At 40.0% G+C, this 18,229-nt stretch overlaps 1 protein-coding gene across 1 annotated transcript in view; it reads left to right on the plus strand.

The window, feature by feature from the left end:
- The window catches only part of TACR3 (tachykinin receptor 3), a 292,646-nt gene extending 276,110 nt beyond the window's left edge, over positions 1-16,536 (plus strand). Inside the window, exons 4-5 of the mRNA XM_040329788.1 lie at positions 5,201-5,397; positions 15,891-16,536. Coding sequence (XP_040185722.1) covers positions 5,201-5,397; positions 15,891-16,212 — 519 coding nt within the window. The 3' untranslated portion in view covers positions 16,213-16,536. The remainder of the gene's footprint in view (positions 1-5,200; positions 5,398-15,890) is intronic.
- The last annotated feature ends 1,693 nt before the right edge of the window (positions 16,537-18,229 follow it).

Genomic DNA, 18,229 nt, shown 5'->3' on the forward strand with positions numbered 1-18,229 from the left:
CTTCTCCCAGTGACCGCGGAGGGGGAAGACAGAGAGAGCTGCCCGGATGTTTAGAGCGCAGCGCCAGGATAACAGTTTTTATTTTAATTGCAGCGTTCCCCGCCGCTCACTGTCATATTCAGCCCCGCCTCCTGGTCCCGGAACTTTGATAGACAGATCACCCATCCAATCCTGGTGACGGGTGATCTGTCAATCAAAGTTCCCCGGCCAGGGGGCGGGACTGAATATGACAGCGAGCGGTGGGAACACGGCAAGTAAAATGAAAACTGTTATCCTGTATTCCTCGTGCTGCCCTCTGATCACCTGGGCTCTCCTCCGCTGCACACAGGAACCAGGTAGGCTCGGTTGACACTGCAGAGCTGGTGGGGGACATCATTTTTTGGTCTTCTGTTCTTTAAGAAGAACACAAAGCCCTCTTTTGAAGAAATCTACCGGTACTTAAGTTGGATAGAACCAGCTGCTGTGGATGTCTATTCCGAATTTTCACAGATTGTACTGTAAAGAAGTGTTTCCATATGCAAAGGTTAAACTTATTTTTCTCCATGTGCATAGGGTACCCTTTAATAGTGCCTTTTTTTTTTCCTTTTCTTTGCTTTCATGCATTTCTATAAAAAAATAAAATAAAAAAATCTGCCTTTACTGTTCTCCTTTGCAGCATGCAGTTTGTTTCAGAATTTCAGGTGCCCTTTTTTAAGATTTCTAAAATGAAACCAGTTTGTTGGAGTAGTATTGACTTTAATACCAGAGGGGATCAGTTCTGATTATTCGATACAAGGGCGTGCTCCGTTTTCATGTTCCCTCATTACCCAATAAGCCCCCAAATAGCCAGCCCTCTAAGTTTGTATGCACCACACCACTGTTCTGCAGCTCCCGCAGCCATAAAAGCCACTCTGGATTGATTGCCATTAAGTTGCTAATGTCTTGGCAGAGGTTCATGCAAGCTATCCAAACTATATTGCAATGTCTGTTGGATGTCACTTTGTGAAAATTGTCTAGGCTGCATGGTGGACACAGGCTGCATGTGGTAAATATGGGCTGCATTTGGTGGGCACGGGCTGCATTTGGTGGGCACGGGCTGCATGGTGGACACAGGCATTTGGTGAGCACAAGGCTGAATTGGTGGGCATAGGCAGCCTGCATTGGTGGGCACCGATACAGTTGTTGTTAATATTTATTTTTATAACTTAATTCTGCATAAAACATTTAAGTGTCACTTCATGAGATGATTTATGAGGGCGTGTTTAGGGGCGGGCTGGGTGGGGCAACTGGTGGCGAGTAACCCTTGAGGCCTGGCTAGTAGCTCAGGACTTGAAATTTTGAGCCCTGTGATAGAGGACACACTAGCCACTTCCATACCTAATGTTGTTTTCTTGACACTGTTATAAATTGATGCTCTGCAAGTCTTGCATTATTCACACAAGATGTATTGATATGCTATTACTACTCTTGTTTTTTTCCCCCTATCTTTCTTATTGTATTGGAAAAATGTAATATCATTTCAGTATAAGAAAAAAAACTTCCACTCTCTTTATCCCCACCCCCCCCCCCAATATTTACCTGGCACCACTCTGTCCCTGCCCGCACCCCTCCTCTCTTCCTGGATTTATGGGCTTTACTGAGTGCAGTCACTTAAATCCAGTGAGGAGAGAGTGATGCTACGCCACGCTGTGTGAGTCTATGAACACACACAGCCAGACTCGGAAACAAGGAGGAGCCAAGAGCATTTGTGGGGGACCGCAGAAGAGGAGGTTTGCAGTCACTCTGTGCAATACTATTGCACAGAGAAGGTAAGTGTTACATAATTGTTATTTTAATGAAAAATTAAAATAAACATGTACAATCACTTCACATTAACTACAAAATAAAATGAAAGACAAAGAAGGCAATAATAATAATAATAATAATAATAATAATAATAATAATAATAATAATTTAAAAGTGCAGAAGGCATTTCCTAACTGACCCTAATCTCTCTATGTAGTTTGTCTTCTTTCCCTGCCAAATCATCTAGTTCACTGACACTATCACTGATTTTCTCCCCCCATCCTATAGCAAGGGGGTTGTTGAACCAAAACCCCCTCATTGCCCCTTCTAAGTCTGATGGCCATAATTCAAATATCATGAAGTGCATTGTGTTTTAAAAAAGCTTAGAAAAAATGTATAATAAATATATTGCGCTAATCTATAAAACCAACGAAAATAGGCAGCCAACACAACAATGGAAAATTGTGACAAAGATAAAAGGAAAAAAGTGCAGCGCCAATATAAACACCCCCTGGATGGCAGGAATTTACATAACAACCAAAAATATAAAAATACGTAAGTGGTCAGGAGCAGATATTACTCCTCTGGAATGTATGTCCCTCCCACCGTAATAGTGGGGACAGTGGCAAAAACTTTAAAGTAAGCCATGTGAAAGAAATTCAACAAGCAAAGTGCTATAGGTGTAAAATAAACATTTCAATGAAGTTCAAAAGGTGCATCTCTTAGATATACTCCAAATCAAAAATGGAAGACAGTCCATACACTGTGAAAGTGATAAGGGAGTGGTTCCCATAAGGTAGGCGAAAGATGAGGTATATTCCCAAAGATACAATTCCCGGAAAAAGTAAAAGGTGAAGGTACCCTTCGACTTCGAGGATTGTAGCTCAGCGACCAGGGGTCACAGAGAATACACATTTGGGGGAAAGCCTGATCGAACATCTTGATCATTTCTAAACGAACCTGGTACATACCACGTCTGTCGTAAGACTGAGACGGTGACCAGAGAGGGCAATCGGCCCAATAAGCCTTTGTGACCCCCCTCGCCTTATGGTGAGTTGTGGGCCCACTCCATCCAGTAAGGGTACCTGTTTTGGGGATTGTATCTTTGGGAATATACCTAATCTTTCGCCTACCTTATGGGAACCACTCCCTTATCACTTTCACAGTGTATGGACTGTCTTCCATTTTTGATTTGGAGTATATCTATGAGATGCACCTTTTGAACTTTATTGAAATGTTTATTTTACACCTATAGCACTTTGCTTGTTGAATTTCTTTCACAGGGCTTACTTTAAGTGCAGAAGGCCATTGTCCCCACTATTACGGTGAGAGGGACATACATTCCAGAGTAGTAATATCTGCTCCTGACCACTTATACCATTACATATTTTTATATTTTTGGTTGTTATGTGAATTCCTGCCATCCAGGGGGTGTTCATATTGGCGCTGCACTTTTTTCCTTTTAAAAAAGCTTCCATGGCAAATCATAACATACAATTTGTTGGACAATGAATCTCGAAAAACCCAAGATTCACTGTATAAAATAAAGAAATTCATCTTAGAAACCAATCCCCATCATTTTGTAAAAAAACTCAAATAATTGCTTATTATGTCAAAATGAAACATGTTCAATTTTTTTTTTAAAAATGTATTGATAAGGTTTTATTGTCAAAGCGTAAATAAACGAGCTAAAATTAGAAGCTGATTAGCTGCCATGCATAGCTGCACCAGATTCTGAGTGATTCAATGTTAGTAAATCTACCTCTGTATTACAATTAATCGGCTGAACATACAGTAGACCACCTGCATTTTCGGGAATGAAAACATGCAATGATGTCAGCATTTCACTCCTCCCTACGCATTTCGTCACACATGATGACGTTCCCATTCCCCAAAGTGTGTGTAGTCTGCTGTATCTCCCACCCATGAGGATTTTCCTTATAGTACTATTTACGATTTATACTGTAGATGTAAGTTCAATGTAAAATTTTAATAAATCGAGTCAAAAGGTTTTACACTATTTGGAGAATTTTCTCCCATGTTTTTGGGAATGAGCCTATTGAGATAATGCTGGGATGATCATCACTATTTAAACATTTGCCTCCAAGGGGATACTTTATAAACGCTCCTGGACCATGCTCTACTGACCTTTCTTTTTTTAGAGGGTCTTGCGAAGTTGGTAAGCCTGCATTCTTCCCATCATAAGGTGGTGGTGTCAAGACTTGGATCTTTTTAAATGTTGATGGATGTCCACTGTCTACATGGATCTTTTTGAGCATTTAAGAAGAGGATCCTTTTATCCATTTTTACACATTTTTTTAAGTGCACTTGGACTTTTTTTGTTTTAAGTTTGCCCTTCATTTGGTGCAAACTGCATGTGTTATATATTTATTGTTCATGATTGTCATTTTTATCAATATTAAGTAGCACAACTCTTTTATGGTAAATGTGTACTATAGAATTACCAAATTAACAGCACAACAATAAACATCTCCCTGCTGTTTCGCATTGAAACGCCTGGACAGAACCATTCAATAGAGTTGATTCACTGTTATGACTAATTCACCTGTTTGTGTGTGTGTATGTGTACTTTTCAGCTTCAGCTATAATCAAATGCTAGTATGAAATAATATGTGACATTTAATATTTTTTGGAAAAAAAATATGAATATACTATTTATCAGGTAGTAATATGAACTTTTTTAAATAATTTTTTAACCCTGGCCATAGTAACTATAAAAAGAAAAATGTACAAATCCATACATGGCTTACATTCCCTTGCATCCCATACACCCATATATCTCTTTAAGTTAAAACTAAAGATTTTTTTAAATTGCATAAACAGATACTAAAGAGCAGGTAAAAACTGTTATTTATGCATATAAATGGGTGTGTACCCCAAGAAAAAACACCAACATTAAAAATAAGAGGTTACAGCACAATGGGCATAACATTTTGATCCATCAAAGAATAATCCAGCAACTTCAGGCATCCCTGTTCTTTTAAATACTGACCTGCAGTATAATAACGATATGTGTGTTTTTTAAGCAATAGTTTGCTATGAATATGTAAGTGTTAAAACATTGTTACACTGTGTTGAATATATGGAAGCCATTTAGCACCCAAACACACATATCTCCATTTCTACTGTATTGTGCAGGTTAGTATCTTAACAGCATGGATTTAATTAATGTCTACAAATCAGCAGTCACGTTTTTTGGGAGATTTGAAAAATAATTATATTTTTAATTTGTGAGCTTTAAAATCATGCTCATAAAAGTATAGTCTAAATTCATACTTGATTGATCCATATTACTTTGTGAATGTCCATTTCCAAGTTGACATTTTAAATTGATAGATTCATGCAGTTTTATTTGCTATAGTTGTTATAAATGTAATTATGACTTCAGTGTTGAAAACGTTCTTTTCCTTTGCAGGTGGTCAAAATGATGATTGTGGTTGTCGTGACGTTTGCAATTTGTTGGCTTCCCTATCATATATTTTTTATCGTCACTGCACTTGACATCAAAGTGGAAAGATGGAAATACATCCAACAAATCTACTTGGCTATTTTTTGGCTGGCAATGAGCTCAACTATGTACAACCCCATAATTTATTGCTGTCTGAATAAAAGGTAAGGAAAAAAGGCAGGAGGACCTTGGACCCGGATCTATCAATTAAAAAGCCTGATATGACAATTATCCTTCAGGAATTCAATCAGCTGTTGTAAATGCTTAACAAGGCAGCAAAACGGAACTCCACAGGGAGTGAGAAATTCTTTGGCAAAGTTCCAGATTGTGATTTCTGTCTTATAATTAGTGTTTGAAGCATTTGGAGTCAATGATCTGAAATAATATGGCTCACATGATATGTCTCTGTCATAAGCTGTGACATGCCAACGTTTTTAATATTTTACCCAGTTTACTTGTTTGTTAGAGTCAGTTACTTATTTTCTATATACTTTCCTAAAGTTTATCTGAGAGAAAAATATTAAAATTATTTAGTACATTGCTGAACAAACATGCACATTTCCCCACCCATGTTTTATCCCTTTAAGGCTGGGTTCATACTATGTGCGATTCAGGGCACAGCAGGGGGTTTGGTGCATCCCCGTTTACCATTTCAGGTCTTAATTAGGACAGAATTTTTGCCTGAATTCAGACCTGTAATGGATCCAAAGACACACAGGACCCTTCTGCTGTGCACTCTGCGGCCGCCTCGGAGATGTGTGAAACAACTCCATAGAAAGCCTGTCACACTCTCCTGTCATGCGAATTGGATGCAGGGAAACCCACATCCAATTCACATTAGTGTGAACCCAACCTCAGTACAGAAAAATACATAGCGATCTGCCAAACAAATCCAGCGTGCTCCCAACTTCCTCTTTGAGTTGACAACACACTGCCTTTGCTGCACTAAAATCCCAAGAATTATTTTCAACCTTTCCTGTTGGATTACAAAATTCCACATATCCCCCTCCCCGTCTCTCACATACAACATGCCCACATTCATTATTTTCCAAAAAACAATGCTTTTGTCTTGACTCCCAAGAACCTATCCACAAACTGGGTGTAGAGAAAGGGCTTTGGTGGGTGTATGTCTACTGTATGTCCATAGTTACTGCCCTTGCAGCAAAAGTCACTGCAAGAACATTAAAAGCTTAGCAGTGATGTTACATGTGTTTTTATACTTTTCTGATGATCTGTTTCTAGTAAACTCCCATCCTTAAGACCACAAAAATAATATTAATGAAAGAAGCAAAAAAAAGTTGTGCTAGAAAAATAGGCAATATTTTACAAAGACTTTAATCTTCTCTCCAAACATACTAAGTGCTTGAAAGCCCAAATAGAATCATAGAAGAGCAATGCAATATACTGTATAACTGTTTGGGTTACTTGTTACGTTGCTACCGTTACCGTAACCGGGGTGGTTGGTCCTTTTCTGGCCAACTGGTCTGCATACTCGGATAAGGGTCTGGTATGGGTTTTGGGGGGACCCCCATGGCATTTTTTTTTAATTGGTGTGGGGTTTTCCCTAAAAAAAAATGGCATTGGGTCCCTCCCAATCCATCCCTGGCCCTTGGAGTTTGGGAGGAACCCCATGCCATTTTTTTCCTATTTTTTTTTATTGCTGGCAATTGTTTTCTTGACATTTCCACTGACAGCTGATGACTTATCGGTTGTTAAGGATGCTGCAGCCACAAAACAGTATAGTGAATTGACAGTTTTAGGATCAAATGCGATATTTAGGCAAAATGTGTCTGGACACCTAAATACCACATACGAGATGCTTTTGTCAACTGTGCCCATACTGTAGTGTCTTAAGTGTGCACCAGAAAAGGCAGCAAACTTTGAGATTTAACCTTGAGTAAAAATTAGAAATGCAGCAGCTGAAGTCGAAGTGTGAAAACAATATGTAACATCTTAAAAGTGTACTAGTACTAGAATGCAAACTTTGAGATATGTAGAAAAATGTATCTTCACCAAAATATGCATTTTAGGTCAAACTGTGGAAATATTGTGTAATATCTTAAGTGTATTGGAGCGCCACAAAAGGTTGCACACCTGGAGACACAAAGCAGGATTTTTCCTGCAGTAAATGTTGCAGCAGAACTCAAGCTGCTGAAAATGTGTGCATTATATTCAAAATGTTAGAACTGTAGAATCATGTAGTTCAGGCATTTCCTCTAGGTGGGTCTGGCTGTTGTGTCTTAAAAAAAAACTTTTAAAACTCAAGCAGCCACCACCACTTTTCAGATGCTTGTTGGTTATTAGAGGGGACCCATCCATCATTAGAAAATGTGAACAAGAGGTATTAATGCAGCACCTTCTCAAAGTTCTCATTTTGGACTTCTTTTGGGATGGAAGCAGGAGATTTACCACTTTACCTTTGAATTGGGGATCTAATAAGGTGACCACCCAATAATGATTCCTCTCTTTTAATAACCTAGATCATAGGGTCCTTATACAGGCATCTGGGCATAAAAGACCCCATTTGCCACAAATTTCCTGCAGCAAAGGACCTAAGTCCTCATTCTCATTGAGGACAAAATTGTCCTTAATAATCTCAACCAGTCCATTTCCCTTCCAAAGCCTGCCTCATTTCATCCTGTTTAACCCCTTCAGCACCCAATTATTTTCACCCTCCTCCTTGCTGCCACGTCATGGGGTTATAAGTAGAGTATTGATATTCATGTTGGCTTTGAGACAGCAGCAAGTCCCCTCTTTCTTCAGCTCATGTGACTCTAGAAGAGATACCTGCCATGAGAAAGATGCTGCTGGAGATGATGAGGTGGGTGTAGGAGAATGCTGCGGAGGTTTCAGCCTTTGTTTTACTCCCTTAACATGGCCCTATGACCCTATTACTCACTGTAAGTGGAGTATGATAGGCCTCTGAAACCCTTTCTAAGACTTAATTCCCTGTCACTGGAGGCCACAGAAGTTGCAGTGGATGCAGCACAGCATTGTATTTGAAAAATATACCTTTATCAAAAGTATAAACGCTATGTCCAAAACACTAAGTCACAAAGCAAAAAAACAACTCATTTTTTACACAGCAGTAATTGTAATATTAAATAAATGAGTAAAAGTGGCTAAAAAGCAACTGTTGCTGGCACACTCAAAAAGGTAGTCCAAAAATAGTGTTGGGTTTCTGAATGGGGGGGGGGGGGGGGTATACAGAAAGAAGCCCAGGATCCTGTTACCATTATAGAACCCAGAGGTGGTTCACAAGCGTGCACTGACTGAGCATAATCGATAAGTCGCGCGCTCCAAGGTGAGCATTTAATACCTAGGGGGTCACTGGAATGAGAGCACCAATGCATAATCTGCAACACCTGTCAATCATTTTCAGACGCATTGATTTATAAGCATGTCAGCAGTGCTATTACTGGATACCACGCATATGCACTTTTTTCAACAGGACTGTCACAGCATTGTCTTATAAAAATACTTATTTTTGCACAATAGCACTTTTGCTATTTAAAGTGGGACTAGTGTTGTTCCCTATATACCACCGGACACTTATATCTGTGTTACAAAGCACTTGGATGCACATGAGCACTTTATTATTAATGTTTTAATTGACATAATTATTGTTTTTATTTTGGTCATATCACATCTATGTCACATATGTCACATTAACATGACATGTGTTTGTTTTAATCTTCAGCATGCATTTATTGTGTAATATTCCAAAGTGCAGCGTATAATTTACTATTCATGCCGCTTACTGGCCAGAGTTCGTCTGTGTACTGACACATGCACATGAGCATTATCTTCATGAATTATGGTTTTCTTACAACATTAGCAAAATATTGCACTGTATAACATAGTATAGCAGCTAACCATACAGACTGACAGCTCTTCCTGCACTGCTTCAACACACACTGAGAAATGGCTACGGGAATCCAGCATTTAATAGTGTGAGGACTAGCACATACCAAAGCCCTCATTAGGTCAGAAAGAGCATTATAGGCCCCTTAAAATTTGATCTGACATATTTACACATAAATTCACTGGTAGAACCTAGCGTCCACAGGTTTAACCCATAAATTCACCGGTACCACAAACCTCGAACCCACAGGTTTTACCATGAATACACTATGTGGTGAACAAAATGCATATAAAAAATTATTGTAGCGCCCCCTTGCTTTCAGCATGGGCACTACGCCTAAATTTAGTGGGGAAGGGAGAGTTACCTTGCTCCCTTCCAGTATTTGTTTAAATTCGGGACCTCTGTCATTCTGGAAAATGTCCACTGGGTCAGTCTGCGGTCAGGGAGTGCAATGCCACCCCTGGCCGGCAACTGGTGCCAGAGGGGTTCTAGCAGAACAGATCTTCTCCCAGCAGCCAATTAGAGGATGTTTTCCCTCGCAGGGCATGCTGGGGAGGGTATATCTGTGAGAGAGGTCATATGTTAGAAAACTCTTTGCGGGGTCCCCGTTCCAGGTGCGGTACCCACCTTCAGGGTACGCGCATCCATGGACCCCGTCAGCGCGGCCCACCTGGCCAGAGCTGATCTTTGCAGCTAACCTCATCCTGATGAGAGAAGGGACCTCAGCGTTCTACTGGGCTCCAAGGCCTATTGACAGAATCCCAGCCTGGGATCGGGTGTCCGGACCACTGACAGGTATGCTTGCTGTCATCCGGGGACCATTTATAGAAAAGTCTGCTGGGAGGATTCTCTTTCCTTATTTACTCAAGTCCTCTATTGAAATTGGCCTGTGGCAGGGGCCCTAGAGTCTGTGTGAGAGACCTGTTCCTCCCAGTATTATCCAGAGTGACACTCTGGCTGCCAGGCCTATTATAGGGGTCTGTCCGGGGGCACTTCACCCACTCCGAGTAGAGTGGCGACGTGTTACACAATTGGTTCAATGCAGTGTAGTGTATTGCTCGGTTCTATATCCAGGCCTGATACCGCATGGTTTCTCTTTTCTTCCTTCATCAACTTTGATCTTCCCAAATTGTGTTGATGTTGGCCGTGTTTGGCCTGGACAATAAAGCATTGAAAACTCTTTATTGGATGTCTGGACTTCCACTTACTGTTGCTATTCTCACAGTTACACCCCTAGACACTGCCAGGGTAACTTAGGCCGATCCCCAAATCAACCAGCGGCTCCTTCGGGGGTAGCGCTACATTATAGTATCTCTTTAATACTTGTAATTGCCAAGTACATTTACAGCATTAAAATAAAAAATAATATATAAATGGAAAAAAAATATTAATAATATATTTAATATATTAATAATTTTTTAATGAATGTTTGCACATTTGTCAGCCTAGTGGTTATTGCTACTGCCTTGCGGCACTAGGATCATTCCACACTCCAAAGACATGCTGGTGGGTGGTTTTCTCTTGTCTGAATTGGCCCTAGTATGTTTATTATATGATGTAGATTGTAAGCTACTTGAGGGAAGGCACTGTTATGAACATACAATATGTAAAGGACTGCATAATTTGTTTGTGCTATATAAATACCAGTCATGAAGCTACTGTTAAGTTAACCAAGGCATGCTGATGGTACTAAGGTTGGCTTAGGCATCAAAGACAGCTAGTCACAAAAGTGTTTTTATAAATATTAAAGTTTTTTTTTTTCTTTATAAAAAATAAAAATCCAGCAAAAAAAAATAAAAAAAATGCAAAAAGCTAAAGAAAGTGTGTCCATACTCATTTTGTAATACCTCAACATGTGGTAGCACGGAAGCAAAATGTTAATCCCTTGTTTTCCTGGTGGAAATGGCTTCTAAGAAATAACTTTTATATAAACTAGGAAAAGCATTTGTTATTCAAAAACATAAATCCTGTAGTGGAGGGATAAACCTCTCACCAGCTTTCAGAGAAGCTCTATGGCTCTATTTTCACCTGATTGAACTAGTACAATGACATAGACTTATTTTACTGCCTTTCAACAAAGCATGATATTTGTGAAATCCTGCTATATGCCGGTTATAAATTGTAGAATACATTTATTTTAGATGTGGTGGATAAAGGCTGTTGTATGTGCACTGATTCATACAGTGATATAGTTTTATCATACTGCAGTAAAAGGAGGACTGACTGAGACCAAAGCAGCTGTAACCAGCTATCACATGAAAAAGGTCGTTATACTTAACCTCTTCCTTACCGGGCCATTATAAAATGACACCGGCAGGAACCCTCCTTGGATCCGGGTGGACGTCATATGACGTCCTTTTTTCCTGGCAATCTAGGGTCCGCCGGCCACCCTCGATTGCCAGTAATCACGGCATGAGTGTGGATCTGTGTGTGTAAACACACAGATCCACCTCCTGTCCTGTAACCAGCTATCACATGTAAAGGTCGTTATACTTAACCTCTTCCTTACCGGGCCATTATAAAATGACGTAAACACACAGATCCACCTCCTGTTAGAGGTGAGGAGACCGATGCTGTGTTCCTAGTACAGAGGAACACACATCGGTCTCCTCCCCTTGTGAGTCCCCTCCCCCTACAGTTAGAACACACTTTAGGGAACATTTTAACCCCTTCAGCGCCCCCTAGCGTTAACCCCTTCCCTGCCAGTCACATTTACACAGTAATCAGTGCAGTTTTATAGCACTAATCGCTGTATAAATGTGAATGGTCCCAAAACCGTGTCAAAACTGTCCGACGTGTCTGACGCAATGTCACGGTCACAATAAAAATCGCAGATCGCCGCCATTACTAGTAAAAAAATGTATAAAACAAAAATGACATAAATCTATCACCTATTTTGTAGACGTTATAACTTCTGCTCAAACCAATCAATATACGATTATTGTGATTTTTTTTTACAAAAAATATGTAGAAGAATATGTATCGGTCTAAACTGAGAAAAAACATTTTTTTTTTTTAAATTGTGACATCTATTAAATAAGAAAGTAAAAAATATTCAGATTTTTTTTTAATTGTCGCTCTTCTTTTGTTTATAGCGCAAAAAATAAAAACCGCAGAGATGATACAATACCACCAAACGAAAGCTCTATTTGTGGGGGGGAAAAAACATAAAGATTTAATTTGGGTACAGTGTTGCATGACCGTGCAATTGTCATTCAAAGTGCAACAGCGCTGAAAACTAAAAATTGGTCCGGGGCAGGAAGGGGGTGAAAATGCCCTGTATGGAAGGGGTAAAAGTGGAGTTTCACCCAAAAGTGGATCTTCCACTTTAAGGACTCCTCCCCAGCTCCTTTTTGTAAAACAGAGCTTTTGGGGAGGAGGGGGAGCAGGTAACCTATTTTGATAGGTACCTGCTCCCACTTCCGTTCCGGTCGCCTTAAGTGACTTCCCGAAGACTTCTGGGACACATGACAGTTCCTTTGGGACCAGTCAGAGAGCGCAGTGCCACTCGCGCATGCACAGTGGGCACCCGACTATGAAGCCACAAGCTGTCACAGCTGGGTGCCCATAGTAGAGATGCTGTTGCCACCAAGGGAGGACACAGGGAGAACACAGTGCACCACTGGATCATGGTACAGGTTGCTGTTTTTTAAAAGTCAGAAACTTTTTGTAGCTGCTGACCTTTACTAAACAAAAATATGACTGGAACTTCGCTTTAAAGAAACACTGCCACCTTATCCATATAGAGAATGTCTCTGGAAAGGTCTCCCTGACCCCAACATACTTACATATCCTCCCCTGCAGCTCCTTTTTCCTCTGCAGCGAGAATCCCTAGAAATTCTGAGTATGAAGCAGCCTGTGACCTGCTCCAATGTGATGGCACCTACTGACGATATCTAGTCCAGAGCACTGTCAGCTGATCAAAGTAGTGACATCAATGGGGTGGTGACATAGCCAATCCCAGTACCAACTGCAAATTAGAAAGATGCTGCAAGGGAGTGCAGGGTGAAATTATAGAGTGAGGAAATTTATTTTCCCAAGGCACTGTCACCTGGCAGACATGAACTGTCTATAATAAATACAAATATGTGGTCTTACTCGATAAACAGCTGTTAACTGTTATTTGCAGTAACCCAAAGCCTTCGGCAAGCAGTAAATTCAGAAATAAGGTTTTCAGTATTGCATAGCGTTTAATGAATAGAATAATTTATAAAATGATTGCACACATTGGGCTAGCACTTCTGCCTATAAGCACTAGGACCGTCTGTTCAAATGCCAACTATGGCACTACCTGTCTGGAGTTTGCATGTTGTAGGAAAAGCTATCAACTCCAGAAATCCTCTTTAACCACTTATCTACTAGCCGCCGTCAATTGATGGTGGCATAGTAGCTCAGTTGTTCTGACAGGAAGTCATATGACGTCCTCGTCTTTTAAAGCCGCTAGGGGGCGCACACCCGCCACGTTACTGGGAACACGATGCACGTGCCCGGCGACGGTGATGGCCGCCGGGCACCCGTGATTGCCCAGTAACTGAGCAGAACAGTGGATCTCTGTGTGTAAACACAGAGATACACATTCTGTCAGGGAGAGGAGACCGATGCTGTGTCCCTAGGGACACAGATCGGTCACCTCCCCAGTCAGTCCCCTGCCCCTACAGTTACAATCACTCACTAGGCTACACATTTAACCCCTTCCCTGCCCCCTAGTGTTAACCCCTTCCCTGCCAGTCACATTTATACAGTAATCAGTGCATATTTATAGCACTGTTCACTGTATAAATGTGAATGGTCCCAAAAATGTGTCAAAAGTGTCCGATGAGTCCGCCATAATGTCGCAGTCCCAATAAAAAATCTCAGATCGCCATTACTAGTAAAAAAATAATAATAAAAAAAAACATAATTATGTCCCCTATTTTGTAGGCGCTATAACTTTTGCGCAAACCAGTCACTATACGCTTATTGCGATTTTTTTTTACCAAAAATATGTAGAAGAATACGTATTGGCCTAAACTGAGAAAAAATTATTATTATTTTTTTTTAAAAAAAGTAAAAAATATAGTTTTTTTTTTCAAAATTTATGCTGTTTTTTTTGTTTATAGCACAAAAAATAAAAACCACACAGGCGATCAAATACCACCAAAAGAAAGCTCTATTTGTGGGGAAAAAATGGACGTCAATTGTGTTTGGGAGCCACGTCGCACGACCGTGCAATTGTCAGTTAAAGCGACACAGTGCCGGAAGCTGAAATTTCGCCTGGGCAGGAAGGGGGTATATGTGCACAGTAAGCAAGTGGTTAAAGACTTTATTGTTGATACCAGAGTGACTGTATCTACAATAACGTCTTTAAAGAGTGTCTGTGGAGTCGCCAGCTCTTCCTACTATCTGTTTGTGTCCAGTGATTAGAGGACACTTTTGGAGCCAGAGCACCCACATTTGGATTCCATCATTTGATCCGGGGTGTGTTCCCTTGGAGAGCTCTGCGTTGTCTCTATTGCTTGTCTAGTTTGCATGTTGTGCCTGTGTGGGTTTCCTCCGAGTACTCCAGTTTCCTCCCACTATCCAAAGACATGTTGGTAGATTAAATGGCTCCTGTCTATAAATGTCAATAAAAGATGAATTAAAAAAAAAATGGCTCCTGTCTAAATTGGCTCTAGTATATGTACTGTATGAATGAAATTGAGTTAAGGACCTTGTAAGCTCCTGATGTGAATGCACAATATATATGCGTAAAGCACTGTGTAAACTGACAGCACTATATAAGTACCTGTAATAAATAAAAAAATACCATATTTATAGGCGTATAACGCGCGTCGGCATATAACGCGCACCCCAATTTTAAGAGGGAATTTTCTGGAAAAAAATAATAAAAGTAATGTATATGGATTTATTTAAGTATATTAGATATGACCAGTAGCTTCATGCATTTATGTTATATTTTCACTGTAGATGTCTCCAAGATGCTTTGGCTGTATAAATCAGGTATATGGGTATAACAGAGAGTAGTGGAATAGGACTCTAGATATTCTTTTTATGACTCCTTAGGAAAATAGACAAATATAGAAAAAGCAAGTTATTTCCATCTGAAAATCATATGGAAAAAGAATAGCAGATATGGGATTTTCACACGTTTCGCTGCGGCTCTCACACACGTACCTCACATGGGGAAAAATCACCGAGCCATCATCTCCTCTCACTCGGCTGTCACGTCACACATGCAGTCCCGCCTCCGCCATCGCCATTGGACCATCTCCTGTGACAGACAGAACACTGGTCCAATACTGGTGGCGGAGGCGGGACTGTGCGTGTGTGACGTGACAGCGGAGTGAGAGCCGAGAGGAGATGACGGCTTGGTGATTTCCGGTGGGCACGCGTCCCCCTCCTTCCCCTCCGAGGTATGATATTGGCGTATATATCGCGGACCCACGATTTACCCCTGATTTTATGGGGAAAAAAGTGCGCGTATACGCCGATAAATACGGTATGTGTGATTTAATGAAGGCAAATAGGCTGTTCTCTTTGCACTTTGCAAAGGAATTTTCCACAGAGTTCAGTGAATGAGGCAAAGCTCGGGTGAATTTCATCATCCAGTTATGTGCACGCAAAAATGCATTTTCTTAATTTTTCTTGCACATACGGTAATTAAGTATTGTTTGCAACGTGGAATCTCACTATATTTACTAAGCTCTGGGGAAAACTTCCAAATTGCAACTCCACTTGTTCAATTTTGTGAATAAACTAGTATGTATTAAATGTGGTTTTACCATTTCTAAAACTGCCTTTATTTTAATCTAGGTTCCGAGCTGGCTTTAAAAGAGCTTTCAGATGGTGTCCATTTATAGAGGTATCCAGTTATGATGAACTTGAGTTAAAGTCTACCCGATTCCACCCAACAAGGCAGAGCAGTCTGTACACAGTTTCCAGAATGGAATCAAGCATGACTGTGGTATTTGACCAAAACGATGGTGAAACCTCCAAGTCTATTCATAGTCACAAAAAAAGAGTTGCATCCAGCGAATCAACTTTAAATGGATGCTCCCGTAAAAACTCCACAGATGCCTCTACAAATTCAGTTTTCATAAGCTCACCTTGCACATCCATAGATTGTTATTCATGATTTGTAAATTCTATAAACGACATCATAAAACATTGCAAAACATAAATGATTCAGAATATTCTTAAGCAGGCATGACAAATAAAGCAGTAATTTTTAATGCTTGAATAATTGTTTTTGAATGTTAGTATACTTTAGTAGTTTCATACATTACAATATACCGATCCAATGTACTAAAGGACGTATTGAGAGTCCCAGATTTCATGCTAACTAAAACAAAATCAAGAGTAGAGTTGAAGTGTCTGTGTGTTTGCTATTTAGTACTGTTATTGTGTTTTACCAGTACAATTTATGATCAGCCATATGAACTTTTTTTGCAGAAATTATAGAAAATTCATTTTAGTCTTGTTTATACAATAGCAAAAAGGTTTTAAAAATGCAGCTGTATTCTAAATATAAAATAACATAACACTTATATAATTGGCTTCTGTTGTAACAACTTAATGGAAACTAAAATCATCATCCACATGATGAGTTTTACTATAAAATGCCAAAGGCATGTGTAAATACAGTTGTATTATTCATCATTATCTTAATTTAAAGCACTTTATTATTACTTGAAATGTAATTTTTTGGGGCTTTTTCTGAATGAGGACTTATTGCCTTCGTTATGTCAATCTATTGTTCTGAAGGCCTAGCTGGTTATCTTCCATGCTTTGTGGACCTCTAGGTTTCTTTCCCTCAGTATTTAAAGGATATATTTACTGTATATGCAGTTAAGTGCTCTGATCATTTTGGAGGCAGGTACAATTTGAAAGTTCACCATGCAAGGAGAATGCAGCAGTGGCAGGATTTTTATAATGGTGCTAGGATTTTAGCCATACCTTCCTCAAACCTGCCATACTTAAAAAAATGTCACTAAATTCATGATCTTGTGGGAAAACAGAAACGGAATGTTGTTTAGATAACTTGTATTATACCAAACTGGCAGTATTCTTATTCAAGACTAATAAATATTTCTGGCAGAGTATTGGCTAAATTGGTTAAATATCACCAATTAACTAAGGTGACAGTTTTTTTTGTGTTAAGGGAGGTTAGGCTTACAGTGGTTGTAAACCTCTGACATGAAATATGAACAAGGCACATCCCTCTACAGTGTCTACTTGTCACAATCCAGAGCACTAAGTGTCATTTCTCTCGGCTGCCTCATTCCTCTTCTGTCTGCATGAGTCACTTTTGACAAGCTTTCCTGACACCAAGAGCTTAAAAGGTGACATGGCAGGGAGCTCCAGCACAAAGCCCGTAATTAACGGCCTTTGCTCTGTTCCTGTGTGTTGTGTGCAGATGAGGTGTAACCCTTCCCTTCAATCAGCCCATACTGAGCTCAGTAGAGTATAACTTCAACTCTCTGCCCCCTGCTTTCTGAAATCTCAGACAAGCTGTATACATTCTGCACTTTTAGACCCAAATTTTTTTTTACAAACGCTAGCGGGGTGCTTTTAACCCCTGCTTGTGGCCAAATAAAGGGTTAAAAGCGCCCACAAAGCGCTGCTGCCATGGTACTTGGCAGGTGCTTTGCAGGCGCTTCCCATTGATTTCAATGGGAAGGGGCGCTTTAGGAGTTGTATATTTACCGCTCCTAAAGCATTGCAAAGAAGCTGCTTGCAGGACTTTTTTTGACGCCCTGTCAGCGCAGCACCTCAGTGTGAAAGCACTCGGGCTTTCACATTGGGATTGCAGATGAGGCTTCTTTCAGGTGCTTTACATGCCCTTTTTTTTAACGCTAAAGCGTCTGAAAAATGCTGCAGTGTGAAAGGGGTCTAAATGGCTGTAGAGTAGAGAAGAAGGCAGATAAACAGGTATGACTTATATAGGAGGAGTTATTTTATCTATGTGTATCACCTGAGGCTAGTTACTTCACTGTGTAAAGTGACAACATATAGGAAATATTTAGCACTCCATATATTGAGATTTAAGGGCCATTCAGGTTTGCTGTATGAATTTGGAGGTAAGGGTAAAATTAATAGTTTATGAAAAACATTTATGGTATGGGGTCAATTTTTTTTTTTTTGTTTACATG

This window comes from Rana temporaria, chromosome 1 (assembly GCF_905171775.1).
Source record: "Rana temporaria chromosome 1, aRanTem1.1, whole genome shotgun sequence".
NCBI lineage: Eukaryota > Metazoa > Chordata > Amphibia > Anura > Ranidae > Rana > Rana temporaria.